At 42.1% G+C, this 17,502-nt stretch overlaps 1 protein-coding gene across 1 annotated transcript in view; it reads right to left on the bottom strand.

Annotated features, from left to right (window-relative positions):
* Positions 1–17,502, bottom strand: part of LOC308520158 (adhesion G protein-coupled receptor E2-like) — a gene marked incomplete at its 5' end in the record, with an annotated part of 46,605 nt that overhangs the window by 10,415 nt on the left and 18,688 nt on the right. Inside the window, 7 exons of the mRNA XM_081092699.1 lie at positions 7,617–7,727; positions 7,813–7,981; positions 8,800–8,891; positions 9,152–9,218; positions 9,430–9,665; positions 9,992–10,189; positions 17,189–17,368. Of these exons, the coding sequence (XP_080948825.1) occupies positions 7,617–7,727; positions 7,813–7,981; positions 8,800–8,891; positions 9,152–9,218; positions 9,430–9,665; positions 9,992–10,189; positions 17,189–17,368 (1,053 nt within the window). The remainder of the gene's footprint in view (positions 1–7,616; positions 7,728–7,812; positions 7,982–8,799; positions 8,892–9,151; positions 9,219–9,429; positions 9,666–9,991; positions 10,190–17,188; positions 17,369–17,502) is intronic.

Here is a 17,502-nt window from a genome sequence, read left to right as displayed (position 1 = left end):
TTTCTTCTTATCCACTCATCCTCTTTCTACTTCCTCTATACTGAACTCAGATCCTCCCCATATTCATCTAATTCCTTAACCTTACTTTCTGTATATAAGCTCAGCCTCTACAGATTCTGCCCCCAACGTCTTTACTGAGTATTTGGTGTTTGTATGTTCTGGTTTATCTGTTGGTTCTCTGGAGTTTTCTCCATATATATAATTTTTTTTTCTTTTTCTTCCTTTTTCTTTTCTCTCTCTTCAATATCATTTGTGCTCTCCTGTCTCTCCCCTAATACTCTTTTCTCTGGTGGTCACTTATACTGTTGTTATTGGTGTCCTGAATACATTCGTGTTTGGTTGCCTTTGTGTCGTGTCTTGTCAAGTTGAATTTTGTCTTGTTTGGCCAATGTTCTAGAGAGCAACCTGCGAGCAACCTGCCCCACATAACCAGACACCAGAAGAGGAGACTCCATCCATGAATGGGTCAATAACACTCCATATCCAACTACAGAGGCAGGAAGAAGGCGGCAGTGAGGGAGAGGGCAAGAATGAGTGAGGGAGAGAAAGAGGAGTGTGTGGATGTGTGGTGTGTGTGTGTGTGTGTGTGTGTGTCAAAATTAGATCCCACAGGTCCTTTGAGGGTAGGCTGACTGGGCTCACCTAACCAGGAAGCCTCTGCTACCATTGCAAAGAGTCCTAGAGAAGCCAAATATTCTGAAGAGGTCATGCCTTTTTGAAGAAGAGAGCTGCTGTGACTGGGAGACCAGCCTCACCTCCACCCAGGGTGCCCTCAGACAATACCAGGACCCTACAGCTACTGCTACCAGGGACCTGTTGCCTCAGCTGTGATCCCATGGTCGCTGAGACTCCATCCACCCTGAGTGTGGGCTCCTGTGAGTTCCAAAGAATGCTTCCCTCTGGCTTGCCCAATGCTTAAGCCCAGGCTATCACAACCATGTGAGCAGCAGTTTTGTGACCAGCCCGCCTCCATCCGAGAAGCAGCCACCCCGTGAGCACCCCACACCTATCCAAGGAGCAGCAGCCATGCAAGCAGCCCTCCTCTGTATGAGGAGCAGCAGCCCTCTGAGCAACCTGCCCCAGTCTGAGTAGGAGCAGCCCCGTGAGCAGCCTGACCCCATCTGAGGAGCAACAGCTTCTTAGGCAGCCCGCCTTCACAAGCCAGAGGAACCACCACTGCTGTAAGCATAGCCCACCAGAGGAGCCACAGCCAACTGAGGCACAGCCCCCACATGACTCAACACCTACATCCTGTGGTGAGAGCAAAAATGGGGAGACAAAGAAACCACCAAAGGAAAGAAAAGGAAGAATTGCCAGAAAAGCAGCTAAGTGAAATGGAGGCATGCACTATGTCAGAGAGAGAATTCAGAATAAGCGTCATACAGTTCATAAACTGGATGGATGAAAAAATCAACAACTTATGTTGATTAAGTTATGTTGATTAAGAATTAAGAAGACATAAAGAGTGATATAGCTGCAATAAAAAAACACCATGGGAAGTTTCAACAGTAGACTAGGAGAAGCGGAGGACTGAATTAGCGAATTAGAAGACAGGGAAGCAAAACACACCCAAACTGAACTGCAATTGGAGAAAAAAATTAAAAGACAGGAGGAGAGCCTAAGGGATCTTTGGGACAACATGAAACAAAGCAACATACAAATAATAGGGTGCCAGAATGACTGGAAGAGGAAAAGGGTTAGAAAACCTATTTAAAGAAATAAACCTATTGTCAGAAAACTTCCTTGATGTGGGGAAGAAAAAAGTCACACAAGCACAGACAGTCCCAAACAAGATGAACCCAAAAAGAACCACACCAAGACACATCATAACTATGATGGCAAACATTCAGGACAAAGAGAGAATCTTAATGGCTGCAAGAGAGAGAGAGACAGAAAGTTAAGTACAAGGGAACTCCCATTAGAATTCAGCAGTTCTCAACTTGTGGGTCGCGACCCCTATGGCGGTTGAACGACCCTTTTACAGGGTCGCCTAAAACCATCCTGCATATCAGATATTTACATTATGATCCATAACAGTAGCAAAATTACAGTTATGAAGTAGCAACGAAAATAATTTTATAGTTGGGGGTCACAACATGAGGAACTGTTTTAAGGGCCAGAAGGTTGAGAACCACGGCATTAGATTATCAATTGATTTCCCAACAGAAACGCATCAGGCCAGAAAGGAATGGAAGGAAATTTACAAAGTGATGCAAAGCAAGGGAATGAATGCAAGAATACTCTATCCATCAAGGCTATCATTCAAAATTGAAGGAGAAATAAGAAGCTTCACAGACAAAGAAAGGCTAAGGGAGTTTATCACTACCAAGCCAGCAATGCAAGAAATGCTAAAGGGACTGGTATAAAAAGAAGAAATAAAAAGGGAAGAAGAAACACAGACATAGACACACACACAAAAAAAAATGGCTACAAATAAGTACCTATCTATACTAATAAAAGCCTAGGTGGCATCACGCCCTCACATGCGACATCATCACAAGATGGCCACCACAAGATGGCACCACAAGATGACTCCACAAAGATGGTCACTACAAGATGGCCACATGCACAGTGGAGGTGGGGCCCAGCGGCCACTCCACGCAGTGAGGCCTGGGGGTCCCACAGCTCTGTGTGACAAGGAGGAGGCCAGTCCTGACATCTCCACCGCCTCACACATAGGAGGCGTTTCCTGGTGGAGGAGGCGGGTTGCAACAGGGGAGGGCAGTTGGGGCGATCAGGCTGGCAGGGGAGGGCAGTTGGGGTGATCGGGTTGGCAGCAGAGGGCAGATGTGGGTGATCAGGCCTGCAGGGGAGGGCAGTTGTGGGAAATTGGGCCAGCAGGGGAGGGCAGTTGGGGCGATCAGGCTGGCAAGGGAGGGCAGTTGGGGGCCATAGGGCTGGCAGGAGAGGGCAGTTGGGGGCGATCAGGCTGGCAGGGGAGAAGTTAGGCATCAATAAGGCCAGCAGAGGAGCAGTTAGGGGGCGATCAGGCTGGTAGGCAGAAGCGGTTAGGGGCAATCAGGCAGGCAGGTGGGCAAGCGAGATGTTAGGAGCAAGCGGTCCCAGATTGGGAGAGGAATCCCAGATTGGAGAGGGATCCCAGATTGGAGAGGGTGCAGGCTGGGCTGAGGGACACCAGCCCCCCCCCCCCACCCCCATGCACGAATTTCATGGATGGGCCTCTAGTCAATAATAACTTTAAACGTAAATGGACTAAATGCTCCAATCAAAGGACATTGAGTGGCTGAATGGATAAAAAAACATGACCCATATATATGCTGTCTACAAGAGACCCAACTCAGAACAAGGAACTCACACCTACTGAAAGTGCATGATAGAAAAATATCTCTCAGGCAAATGGAAATGAAAAAAAAGCTGGGGTAGCAATACATATATGTGAAAAAATTGACCTCAAAGTGAAGGCCATAACAAGAGATAAGGAAGGCCACTTGATAATACTAAAGGTATTGATACAATAAGAGGATATAATCCTGGTAAACATATATAAATCCAATTCAGGAGCACCTAATACATAAAAAACTCCTGGAAGACATCAAGGGAGAGATGGACACAATACAATCATAGTAGGGGACTTTAATGCCCCACTGACATCACTGGATAAATCATCTAGACAAAAAAATCAGCAAAGAAACAGCAATCCTAAATGACTCACTAGTTCAGGTGAACTTAATTGACATCTTCAGAACATTTCACCCCAAAGCCACAGAATATATATTCTTCTCAAGTGCACATGGGACATTTTCAAAGATAGACCAATATTGGGTCATAGGCAAAGTCTCTCCATATTCAAGAAGATTGAAATCATATCAGGCATCTTCTTAGATCACAATGGCATAAAGTTAGAAATAAACAACATTTAAAACAATAAAAAAATTTAAACAAAGCTGAATAGCATGTTATTAAACAATGATTGGGTTACCTAAGAGATCAACAAAGAAATTAAAAACATCCTGGAAATGAATGACAATGAAAACACAACAACCCCAAACCTTTGGGACACAATGAAAGCAATCCTGAGAGGGAAGTTTAGAGCTCTGCAAACCTACCTCAAAAAACAAGAAAAATGGTAATAAATCATCTAACCTACAACTTAAAGATTTAGAAAGAGAGCAACAAGAAAAGCCCAGAGTGAGCAGAAGGAAGAGGATAATAATGATCAGAGCAGAAATGAATGACATAGAGACCAAAAAAACAATACAAAAGATCAATGAAACCAAGAGCTGGTCCTTTGAAGGACAAAAAAGATTGATGAACTTCTAGCCAGGCTCACCAAGAAGCAAAGAGAGAGGACCCAAATAAACAAAATCAGAAATGAAAGAGGCAAAATAACAACAGACCCCACAGAAATACAAAGGATTGCTTAAAAAAAATACTATGAACAGCACTATTCCAACAAACTAGACAACCTAGAGGAAATGGACATATTCCTAGAAAAATACAACCTTCCAAAATTCAATCAGGAAGAATCTAAAAATCTCAATAGGCCAATAACTATGGAGGAAATAGAAGCAGTCATTAAAAAGCTTCCAGCAAATAAAAAGCCCGGGGCCAGATGGCTTCACTGGGGAGTTTAGCCAAACATTCAAAGAACTAAAACCTATCCTCCTCAAACTAGTCCAAAAAATTCAAGAGGAAGGAACACTTCCAAGCTCATTCTATGAAGACAGAATTACCTTAATTCCAAAACCAGATAAAGACATTACAAAGAAAGAGAATTACAGGCCAATATCCCTCATAAACATAGATGCTAAAATCCTTAACAAAATTCTAGCAAATCTGATCCAACATTACATCAGAAAGATCATACACCATGACCAAGTAGGATTTATCCTGGGGATGCAAGGGATAGTACAATATCTACAAATCAAAAAACGTGATACATTACACAAATTGAAAGGCAAAAATCACATAGTCATATCAATCGATGCAGAAAAGGGATTTGACAAAATCCAACACCCTTGATAAAAACCCTCAGCAAAATGGGAATAGAGGGATCATACCTCAACATAATAAAAGCCATATATGACAAACCCACAGCCAACATCATACTCAATGGGCAAAAACTAAAGCCATGTCACCTAAGAACAGGAACAAGACAGGGATGCCCATTTTAACCACTACTGCTTGACATAGTACTGGAAGTGCTAGACATAGTGATCAGACAAGAAGAAGAAATAAAAAGCATCTAAATTAGAAAAGAAGAAGTGAAATTGTCATTATTTGCAGATGACATGATATTGTATATCAAAAACCCTAAAGATTCCATCAAAAAACTACTAGACTTAATACATGAATTCGGCAATGTAGCAGGATACAAAATTAACACCCAGAAATCTATGGCTTTTTTATACACCAATAATGAACTCACCGAAAGAAAAATTAAAAAAGAAAACCAATCCTATTTACCATTGAAACAAAAAAATTAAGATACCTAGGAATAAATGTAACCAAGGAGGTAAAGGACTTGTATTCAGAAAATTACGGGACGCCGAAAAAAGAGATAGAGGAAGGCATAAACAAATGGAAGAATATACTGTGTTCATGGATTGGTTGAATCAACATCATTAAAAATGTCCATACTGCCCAAAGCAATCTATAGATGCAATGCAATCCCCATTAAAATACCAATGGCATATTTCAAAGCCCTAGAGCAAACTCTCTAAAAATTTACCTGGATTAAAAAAAGACCCCGATTAGCCACAGCAATAGTGAGAAAAAAGAACAATGTTGGAGGGATCACAATACCAGATATCAAGCTATCTTACAAAGCCACTGTTCTCAAAACTGCCTGTTACTGGCACAAGAACAGACATATAGACCATTGGAACAGAACAGAGAACCCAGCAATCAACCCAAGCCATTATGCTCAATAATACTTGATAAAGGAGGCAAGAGCATACAATGGAGTCAAGACAGTCTCTTCAATAAATGGTGTTTGGGAAAATTCGACAGATACTTGCAAAAAAAAGAATGAAACTAGAACACCAACTTACACCGTACACGAAAATAAATTCAAAATGGATAAGGACTTAAATGTAAGAAGGGGAACCATAAAAATCTTTGAAGACTCCATAGGCAGCAAAATAGCAGACATATGTCATACCAATATCTTTACTGATACAGTTCCTAGGGCAATGGAAACTAAGGAGAAAATAAACAAATGGAACTACATCAAAATAAAAAGCTTCTGCACAGCAAAAGAAACCATCAACAATACAACAAGAAAGCCCACTGCATGGGAGAACATATTTGCCAATGTTATCACTGATAAGGGTTTAACGTCCAAAATTTACAAAGAACTCATACAACTTAACAAAAGGAAGATAAACAACCCAAACAAAAAATGGACAATGGACCTAAATAGACACTTTTTGAAAGAGAACATACAGAAGGCCAAGAGACATATGAAAACATGCTCAAAGTCACTAATCATCTCGAGAGATTCAAATCAAAATGACAATGAGGTACCATCTCACACCTATCAGAATGGCTATCATCAACAAATCAACAAAGGACAAGTGCTGGAGAGGATGCGGAGAAAAGGATCCCTGGTGCACTGCTGGTGAGAATGCAGACTGGTGCAGCCACTATAGAGAACAGTATGGAGTTTCCTCAAAAAATTAAAAATGAAACTTCCATTTGACCCAGTAATCCCATTTCTAGGAATGTATCCCAAGAAAACAGAAACACCAATCAGAAAGGATATATGCACCCCTATGTTCATAGCAGCACAATTTATAATAGCTAATATTTGGAAACATCCTAAGTGCCCATCAGCAGACAAGTGGATTAGAAAACTGTGGTACATCTACACAATGAAATTTTACACTGCTGTAAAAAAGAAGGAATTCGTATCATTTGCAACAGCATGGATGGAACTAGAGAGCATTATGCTAAGCAAAAGAAGCCAGTCAGAGAAAGAGAAATATCACATGATCTCACTCATTTGTGAGATATAATGAACAACATAAACTGATGGGGGAAAAAAGAACCAGAGATATAGAAGCATCGAACAGACTGTCCAACCTATGAGGGAAGGCAGGCGTGAGGCAGTAAGAGATCAACCAAAGGACTTGTACTCACGCATGTGAGTAAAACCAATGGACATAGACAGTAGGGGGTGAGGGCTTGTGCTTGGGTGAGGGGGTGGCAGATAGAGGTCAATGGGGGGAAAAGGAGACTCATGTAATACTTTAAACAATAAAGAATTAAAGAAAATGAAATTTAAGGCATATGATACTTTAAAATAATATCAATCAGAGAAAGGAGAAATATGTATATATATGTATGGTTTAATGTACAAGGTTCATATTTGTAAGCCTAAAAAGATGTTATATATTTTAAATACAACTAAGGATAATTTTATTTTAAAAAAAGACTACTAATGTGTAAAAGTCAAGATGAACACAGTTCCTCTGAAATAAGAGCAGCATATATATTTTCTAACTGAGACCATGGCTAATGATTAAGGAATCAAAGAGTAAATTCAGTGGGAGCCTTCCTAGGACGTCACTTACTATATACCCAGATTGTCTAGTGTGTTGGCATGAGGTACTCTATCAGTGAAGTGCTCTGGGAGCAATGCATGACCTTACCACACTGTGTTTAGGGACATCTGACATGGCTCTGCTGGAGAGTGTGTACTTCTCAGAGTCAGCTTTGGTTTTCCTGACTCCTTTCCACCAATTCCTGTATTGCTCCCGGACCTGCAGAGGCAAAGCATACTCTGAGTCACCTCACTGAGTGGAATGAGAGTGGAAAGAGTCCTGGGTGGGAGGTGGACAATGGTACCTGCTGGTTGAGGAGACAGTACACCAGGAAGATGAAGACGCCCTGCAGGCTGTTGATGATGGTGAAGAGATAGGCCATGGCGTGAGCAGCTGGACCCACCTGCAGGATTCCCAGACACCACGTGCAGCCCAAGATGAAGAGCTGAGCTATCGCTTTAAATGTCAGCATCCTGGGTAGGAGGAGAAGAGAGGCCCATATCCACCCAGAACAATAGAATCAATGCTGTTCTTGTCTCTACCCCATGAATGCTCCTGCCTTGCCCTATGGGTGATGAGTTCTTAGACTGCATTGTATCAGCTTTGACCTTTACTGTCAATGATTCTCCAAAATAGAAATGCTACTTGGGTCCAGGATGGCATTTGGATTAAACTGAATTATGTAAGTTTCATAATGCAAGTTTCAAAAAAAATCTATAATGCTTCATGGTGATGCCTAATTTTATTCAGCCAACATTGCTGAGTCTGTACTGTGTATCAGGAAGTGCTGGGCCTGGGCATTAAAAGTAACAGAGGCAAGATTTTTATTTTCATAAAGGTCACAGGCTATTCCAATGACTAATACAGCGGAATAATGACATGCAAAATTTAGAAAGGATAATGGAGAGGGGTGAGAGGGAGCCTGAACCGAGACTGAGTATGAAAGTGTAGACTGGGTTATGGGAGGAGTTATAGATTTTTAAGGGCACACAGGTTCTTTGTACATTTGTTGTAGGACTGCTGAAAAAAGTCCAAAGAATGTTTATCAACAAATGTCAATTATTCCTTTTTCTGAGGGAGTTATAAGGAGATTAGAGACAGAACATTGTGACTGGGAAGTCAGCAGCCCACCACTGAATCCAAGCTGGCTGCCATTGGAGGACAGCTGCATCTCTTTGCTCTTGGTTCCCTCAGAAGACCCCAAGAAGGGACGTCAGGGCTGCGGAGGCACATGGATTTGCTCTTGGTACCACACATGTCTGTGGGGTTGTCACCCTCTTCTCCATTTTACCTTGTATTCTTGAGGGTGGACACATCACTGTTGAGCGAAGAGAGTTTGCTTTTCAAAATCCAGAGGGTCATCAGAAAGAAAGCTAGATTGACCTTCAGGAAAACACACAAGGTTTAGTGAATAACATTTTAGTTTGTTATCTCTAGTCTAGCCCGTCCAACAGAAATTCCACATTTAAGAACTTTTCATATTTAGTAACAGTGTTAGAGCTTGTAGTTTTAGGAGCAGTCTTAGAAAACCAAAGCAAACCCAGACAGCCCGGGGACATTCTTGCTCATGTCATCCTCTCGCCTCGTTATAAGTCTAATGACCCTCAGCTGAGTATTAAGGATGCTCTGATGTCTTCACTCACAAAGAGGATGGCACAGACTGGTCCAAGGAAGCCCCATATAAATCCCTTTTCTGGGTGGAGCCAGCAGCTAAGAAAGAGAAAGAATTAAAAATGCATTCGTCCTTAGACATGTAGAACAATTATTCAAATTCATTCATTAATTCATTCATCAATAAACATTGAGTGTCTCTTCTGTGATAGGTGTGCTCGTTGGCTCTGAAGATACAGTCATGGAGAAAGTAAGTATGCTCTTCAATCCCACACATCTCACAGATAAAGAAACGGGAATTTGCCCTTACCGAGCAGGTTTTCCATAAAGGTGAGGCCTGGATGCTGCAGAAATGGCCACAATCACAGCTGGGACTCCGTAGCCCACAGGGAGCATGAACTTCTTCATGAACCTGCTCACACTGGAGTAGTTGACCACCATCAGGTTGCGTGCAGTGAGGAAGAGGTGCAGGCCCTCCAGCAGCATCCAGGTGAAGGAGGCCAGGTAGAGATAGTGTAAGGCACCTGCGATGATGGCGCACAGCACCTGGGGGAGGGGTGAGAATCACCAGGTGGGATTGTCAGGGTGGAGCATGGCCCCAGGACCTCTCCTATACTTTGCCATTTGGGAGAACTCTGTTGTATATAAATGAATTGTTAAAAGAAGGTAATATATATTTAATAAAAATATATTTAAAAGAAGAAAGAAAAGAAGAAGGTATGATTTCTAGTTGGGTCAATGTGAAATTGGATACTCACCCTTCTAATCTTCCCAGAACCCAAGGTCATTTTATTAAGGTGTCCAATGCACCATGGTCCCATATATTCCTCATTCCGTAATCAGGGCATGCATCCTTGGGATAGTGTCAGTACCTCAGGCTCAGTTTTGTCGATGGCCGTGAGGAAGAGCAGGTGGGCCAGGAAGAGGCAAATAGAGAGCTGCAGGTGGACTGAGGTGCTGGTGTTCTGGATGGCTTTGCACAGCAGGAAGGTGAGGGCCGCCAGGAGGAGGCACAGCAGAGAGAGGCTCAGCCCCACATAGGTGATCACAGCCAGGGCAGGATCATCATCCTGGGACCCAGGAAAGAGGAGAGAGCAGTCACACTCCCCTAATCTGGGTTAATGACCCTTCTACCATTTTCAGTTTGGGCAGAGTTCAGCAAAATTAGGAGTGGAGGAGCCAGGTAAATTTGTGATGTTTATGGACACTGTTAGAATTCTAGGGGGTCCTGAACTGATTAATTCAGACCCTGTAAAAATTGAGGGATAAGAGAGTACTCATTCAGGACCAAGCCCTGGAAATCATAGGGTGATTTTCCTTCATAACTAAGCTTATAGTTTATCATGTGACAGTCACAGTGGTGCACGGCTCTGTGTTGAGCACCATCCTCCATCCCCATGAAGTGATACTGTATGACAGAGTCTGTATCTGGAGACTCGATGTCCAGGGATCAACTCCCCACCTTGGACTTACTCGCCTCATCCCTGCAACACCTGTTCTTTTTTTTTTTTTTTAATATATTTTATTGATTTTTTTACAGAGAGGAAGGGAGAGAGCTAGAGAGTTAGAAACATCGATGAGAGAGAAACATCGATCAGCTGCCTCCCGCACACCTCCCACTGGGGATGTGCCCGAAACCCAGGCACATGCTCTTGACCGGAATCGAACCTGGGACCTTTCAGTCGGCAGGCCGACGCTCTATCCACTGAGCCAAACCGGTTCCGGCAACACCTGTTCTTTATATATTTAAATCCTTGGGTAAAAAAGGAAAAGTACTGATGATGGTGGTAGGTTAAATTAATATTTCTTACCTATTATTTACCATTTATTTATTTATTTTAAAATATATTTTTATTGATTTCAGAGAGGAAGGGAGTGAGAGATAGATAGAAACATCAATGAGAGAAAATCATTGATAAGCTGCCTCCGGCACGCCCCCTACTGGGGATTAAGCCTGTAACCTAGGCATGTGCCCTTGACTGGAATCAAACCTGGGACCCTTTAGTCCACAAGCTGATGCTCTATCCACTGAGACAAACTGGATAGGGCTCCAGCCTATTTTTTAAAGATTAAATTTTTCCCTTTCTGATTTTTCAAATCATCTTAAATCCATAATGATAAATTTCAAAAATTAATTTTGGTGTAAGTAGGTGAGAGAAGAAAGAGAGAGAGAGAGAGAGAGAGCGAGAGAGAGAGAGAGAGAGAGAGAAAGAGAAGAAATATGAAAGTAATAAAGAATATGAAAGTTAAATGTTCAAAGTTGGTGTATCTGATAAAGAGCAATATGGTATTATTTACACTATTTTTATTATTGCAATAAATCCGAAAGATTGACATTATTTTCTAAGTAAATATTTGAAAATAAATAGTAAGTTCTCCAGGTGATTTTGACACATACTAGGTTTTGAGCATCTTTGGTGTAAGGAAAGAAACTAACTTCTCTACCAGATAAAGAGCTCCCAAATCCATAAGAAATGTTTCAACAGGCCAATAGAGAAGTGGACTGAAAGATGAACAACTTGTTTCCAGAAACAGAAATACAAATCGCATTTAAATGAAGACATTCCATTCCATTCATAATGAAAGACATACAAATTTCCTAATATAACAATATATGTTATATTTGACTCTCAGATGGATAAAGATCCAAAACTTTGATAATGACCTTGTGAGAGTGTGAGGAATCATACAGCTTCAGGTAATGCTAGTACGAGTGTTCACATGTGTGACCTCTATACGCTAAAATATGGAAATATCTACCAATATAGGTCAGGGATAAGTAACCCAGCTAAAGGTAATATTTTATTTTATGCTTTCACCTAAACAATTTACTCTTTCTGCCTTTTTGTATATGCTTCTTGCCTTAAAACACAGTATTAAGGATGAAGACATCCTCTTATGCAATCCCCATATCTTTTTTTCTTTTTCTTTTTTAAGAGATGAGCAGTGCAATTTAGAGATATATCAGCATTCCATATTTGGAATTGGGAAGTATTTTCAATGTCATTTACTTTCATAAGTGTTGAGAAAAATCCTTGGTTTCCCCATTTAAAAATACTGATGAAAATCACCTCTTTCTCCATGTAATAAAAGTCAGGTTAAAACACTTAAGTATACTTTAGATCTGTTTCGTAAGCATCACCGGAGGAAATACCACGAGAATGGCATTGACATATTTAACAGATTTGGAGGTAAGTCTACCAGTGAATCTTGGAGCTGTGTCTCTAGGTGTCAGCGTGCATGCATGCAAGTGTGAGTCGCTCTTTGCTTTGCAGAGGTCAAATAACTGAGGTGCTGCCAAGTAGATAGCACATTCTTATTAGAGTTCTTGAGTCACCAGGGGAAATAAACTTTTCACTGTACCATTAAAAAACTTTGACATAGTATGCATACTAACTAGATACTCAAACCGGAAAACAATGCAGTGTGTCTAAATAATTACAACTTTATTTTTAGTAGGAAATGATCATGAAACAAAATTCCCACTATGAGAAGATTGGCTATGTAATTTACAGCACACGCATACAATGAAATGTGATGGCAAAAAAATAATGGAATGTCTTTTTGTAGATTAGAATAGAATAATCTTTTAGAGATAATAAATAAAAATAAAATGCACAGCCCTGAAAAATAACACTATGCGAGTAAAAAAAGAGGGACACAGAATAAATACAAAGTGACATCAGAGTAATGGCAGCATGAGAGAGGCCCTTGTCCTCTGCCTCTGAAATTTCAAGAAGTTAACCAACTATAATTCAACATACAAATCCCTGCTCAACACGGATGCATGCCTATGAGACCCGCACTTTGAAACATCTAAAAGTGGGCAACCAGGAATAAATGGGGAGATGAGGAGAGAGGACCTGCAGATGCAGCCCCTGGCTGGCTGGGAGAGGGGAATATCTGGTGGTAGTAGGTGCTTCCTTTGGCCAGGAGGAACAGAGAGCTGCAGGGGCTCTGGGAGTCCTGGGGTGCCCAGCAGTGCAAGCTGTGAGGGAGTGTCTGAGTCAGCAGATCCCTGACAGAGCACGTGGTTCTGCCATGCGGCTCCCCAGTGTCCAGCTGGTGGTGGTGTTTCACACAAAGAAACAAAACCACGGAGCCCTGCCTCTACTTGGATTTCCAAAACTCACCTCCCTTTGCCTTTGGAATTGGGTCCAGGAGCATACTATCTGTAAACCAAGAGCTATTGCAGGAAAACCGCTGTTTCCCTCTGTGACATCCCCAGGAGATGTGCTTGGGGTGGAACCCCATAGAGGTCAGGAGTTACCATTATGGTAAGGGCAAAACAAAACCCATACCCAAGCAGCATAGCTGTACTGTCTTACAGAAGCAGCAGTGGTTCAAGACTGGGAGATCACAGAGGTAAAACTATCTTGCAATTCAGCACAACCTACTGGAAAATATTAGAAAGACCTCTTCAGAGATAAATGCATAAGCAAAGGAGGACAGCAAATACCACGAACAAGGTAAGTAATGGGGATGACCAGAAAGAAAATGTAAAATCTCCAGAAAGCAAGCTGGAACACATGGAAATATCTTATATAATAAAAGCCCAGTGATGGAAATAGCAAAAGACCAGAATGACCAAAGACCAGAACAACTGCAGCCTGCAAACCGGCCGTCCCTTGCTGTGGTCAGCCTCGCCCCCCAGCAGGGACCGCCACCCTGATTGGTGGCATGTCGGGCCTGCAAATAGCTGGTGGCCCATCACCTGGTAGGTCCCGCCACCCAGCAGGGACTCCCACCCCAATTGGGGGTGTAACCAGCTTGCAAACTACAGGCTACCCCTTGCCCCTGCTGGCCCCACCCCCTGTGGGGACCCCCACCCTAATGGGAGGCATGGCCACCTGTGACCCCTTGCCACAGCTGGCCTCACCCCCCCCCAATGGGGACCCCTACCTTGATCGGGGGTGTAGCCAGCCTGAAAACTGCCTGGGGCATCTTGACATGGCTGGCAGGCTCCGAACCCCTAATGGCAAATGGGGAACTGGGGGTGGGTGGTGGCGGGGGGGTCGCCCAGCTGCCAACAGCTGGGAAAGATGGCCCTGATCACAGGCCAGGCCTAGGGACCATACCCATGCATGAATTTAATGTGCCGGGCCTCTAGTGTGATATAAATGACAGAGATTTCAAGATTGCAGTTCTAAAAGTGCTCAATGAGATGTGAGAAAATATAGACAGGCAATCTCATGCACTCAGAAAACAAATCAATGAACAAAATGAGCACTCTACCAAACAGACTGAAAAAAAGGAACCAATCAGAAATCCTAGAAATGGAGCATGCAATTAAGGAGATTAAGAGTGAACTACTGAGCATAGACAACAGAGCCAACTAGATGGAGGAAAGAATTCATGATATTGAAGATAGGAATCTAGAAATGGTGCAGGGGGAGAAGAGAGAGACTTGAGCACAAAGAAAAACAAAAGAGCTCTATGAGAACTATATGACTCCATCAGAAAAAGAAATAATAGAATTATAGGTATTTTGGAGGAGGAGGAGAGGGAGCATGGAATGGAGAGTCTATTCAAACAAATAGTGGATAAGAACTTTCTAAACCTATAGAATGAACTAGATCCTTGAATCAAAAAAGCAAACAAAATTCCTAGTTATCTCAATCCAAAGAGGCACTTGGTATTGAAGTGTCAAGAATTAATGACAAAGAAAAAATTCTCAAAGCAGCCAGTGACCTACAACGGAAAACCTATTAGAATTTCATCTGATTTCTCAACAAAAACTCTACAAGCCAGAAGAGAGTGGAACCAAATACTCAAACATCTGAAAGAGAAAAATTACCAGCCACGAATAATATATCCAGCAAAATTATCCTTTCAATATGACACAGAAATAAAGATGTTCCCAGACATACAGAAGATAAGGGTTGTTTTTTTCCACCAGAAAACCTCCATTGCAGGAAATACTCAAGAGAGTTATTCTACCTGAAACAAAGATCAAAAGGTCACAACTCTACAAGTAAGATCACCAAAAACTTACAGCATAAACAGGGATAATTTGTAACAACAAAACCATAAAGGGGAGGGGAAAAGGACTGAACTGGCAAAGGAGAATGAAGATCAGACTCACTCAAAAGAAAAAAGGCTAATGTATATAAGCAAATTTATTTTTTATAAACCTAATGGTAACCACACACAAATCTCCAAACCAGGACACATAGCTTAAAAAAAAAGAGGAAACAGAGAGAAGTATGGAATATCACCAAACAAAAACAACAGACAGAAACACAAAGGAAAAGCACCAATGGAGGCACAGAGCCACCAGAAAATAAAAGACAAAATGGCTATAGAAAAGCCTTATACATAAATAATTACCCTAAATATAAATGGTCTGAATTCACCTATAAAGAGGCACAGAGTGGCAGAGTGGATCAAAAAACAAAAGTCAACCAAAAATGCTGCAAGAGACACATCTAACCTGCACAGACAAAGGCAGATTCAAAGAAAATGGGTAGGAAATGATTCTACAAGTAAATAACATCCAAATAAAAGCAGGTATAGCCATACTTATATCTGACAAAATAGATTTCAAAATAACAAAGATAGCAAGATACAAAGATAGCCACTTTAAAATGATAAAGGGTACACTACATCAAGAAAACATAATACTTCTTAATATATATGCAACCAATCAAGGAGTACTGAAATATATAAAACAACTAATCACGGAATTAAAGGGAGAAACAGATCAACACAATCACAGTTGAGGACTTTAATACTCCATTGACAGCTCTAGACAAATCAACCAAACACAAAATCAATAAAGAAATATCAGCCTTAAATGAAACACTAGATCAAATGGACATATTGACATTTACAGAACCTTTCATCCCAAGACATCAGATTATACATTCTTCTACAGTGCACATGGAACATTCTCAAGGACAGACCATATGTTGGGTCACACAACTAGCATTAAGAAATTCAAGAAGATTGAATTATACCAAGCATATTCTCCAACAACGATGCCTTAAAATTAGAAAGCAACTGCAAAGCCGGACCTGCGTGCCTCCGTGGTTGAGCATTGACTTATGAACCAGGAGGTCAGGGTTGGATTCCCAGTCAGGACACATGCCTGGGTTGCAGGCTTGATTCCCAGTGGGGGGGCACACAGGAGACAGCCAATCCATGATTCTCTCTCTCTTATCATTAATGTTTCTATCTCTCCCTTTTCCTTCCTCTCTGAAATCAATAATATATATATTAGAGGCTTGTGGCACGAAGAGATTCGTGCAATAGGCCTTCCCTTCCCTTGGCTGCTGGCACCAGTTTGCCTCCGGCAACTGGGACCCAGACCTTTGCTCTGGCCGAGCTCTGGCCAGAGCCGGCACCGAAGCTGTCAGGCTTCGCTGCTCTAACCCCAGGGCCATCAGGCTTTGCTCCGCCGCTTGGAGCCTACGTATGCAAATTAACCACCATCTTTGTTGGGTTAATTTGCATACTCTCCTGATTGGCTGGTTAGCGTAGCAAAGGTATGGTCAATTTACATGTTTGTCTATTATCAGGTAAGATATATTCATATATAGAAATCCACTACAAAAAGGAAGTAAAGAAACCCTCAAATATGTGGAGATTAAACAACATACTGGAATTGAATCTGCAACCCTTCAGTGCATGGGCTGATGCTCTAACCACTGGGAAAACTGGTCAGGGCTGGAGAATATCTCGATGTGAGGGAGCTTCTGCTGCTAGTCTCCAGATAAGAGCATAGACACATTGTGAGAGGGCCTGAGAGAGGGCCACATAAGAAGGAATGCAGGGAGGACCTAGTAGCTGAATGTGACCCCTGCTGCCAACTAACAAGAGTGTAAAACCTCAGTCTTACAACCATAGGAAACTGAATTCTGCCAGCAACCAGAGAGCTCAGAGGAGGACAGAAATCCTCAGATGAGAGGCTTGTGTAAGACCCTGACCAGACAACCCAGGTGCACTATGTTTATTTATTGACTCACATAAATTACAGAATAATAAAGTATGTTTTTTAGGTGTAACATGCATGGGAACTTATTACATAGCAATAGACATTGAACAAAGTCCCTTCTCAAGTCTCTCACCTGCACATCATAGTGGGCCATGAGGACGGCAAAGCTGCTGAGGTGGCTGCATTGGCAGGTGGTGCTGGTGTCTCTGGTGCCCACCATCCAGCAGCCTTTGGAGGACCAATGACCACACCCCGTCTGGCCAGGCTCCCAGAAAACACAGAACACCTTCTGCCTTGGCTCCGGCATCACTGACTGTAGGAACAGAGCAAGGTGTGAGCTGGTGATTAGGTGCTCAGAAATTCTGACCAAATCCTGCTTGTGATGGGCTTCCCTGGGGAGATGATGCACCCATGGGAGAGCCCCTGAACTCCAAGACTATGTCCAGG

The sequence above is a fragment of the Myotis nattereri genome (genome assembly GCF_964212035.1).
Source record: "Myotis nattereri genome assembly, chromosome: 5".
NCBI lineage: Eukaryota > Metazoa > Chordata > Mammalia > Chiroptera > Vespertilionidae > Myotis > Myotis nattereri.
This window is presented reverse-complemented; position numbering and strand designations above follow the sequence as displayed.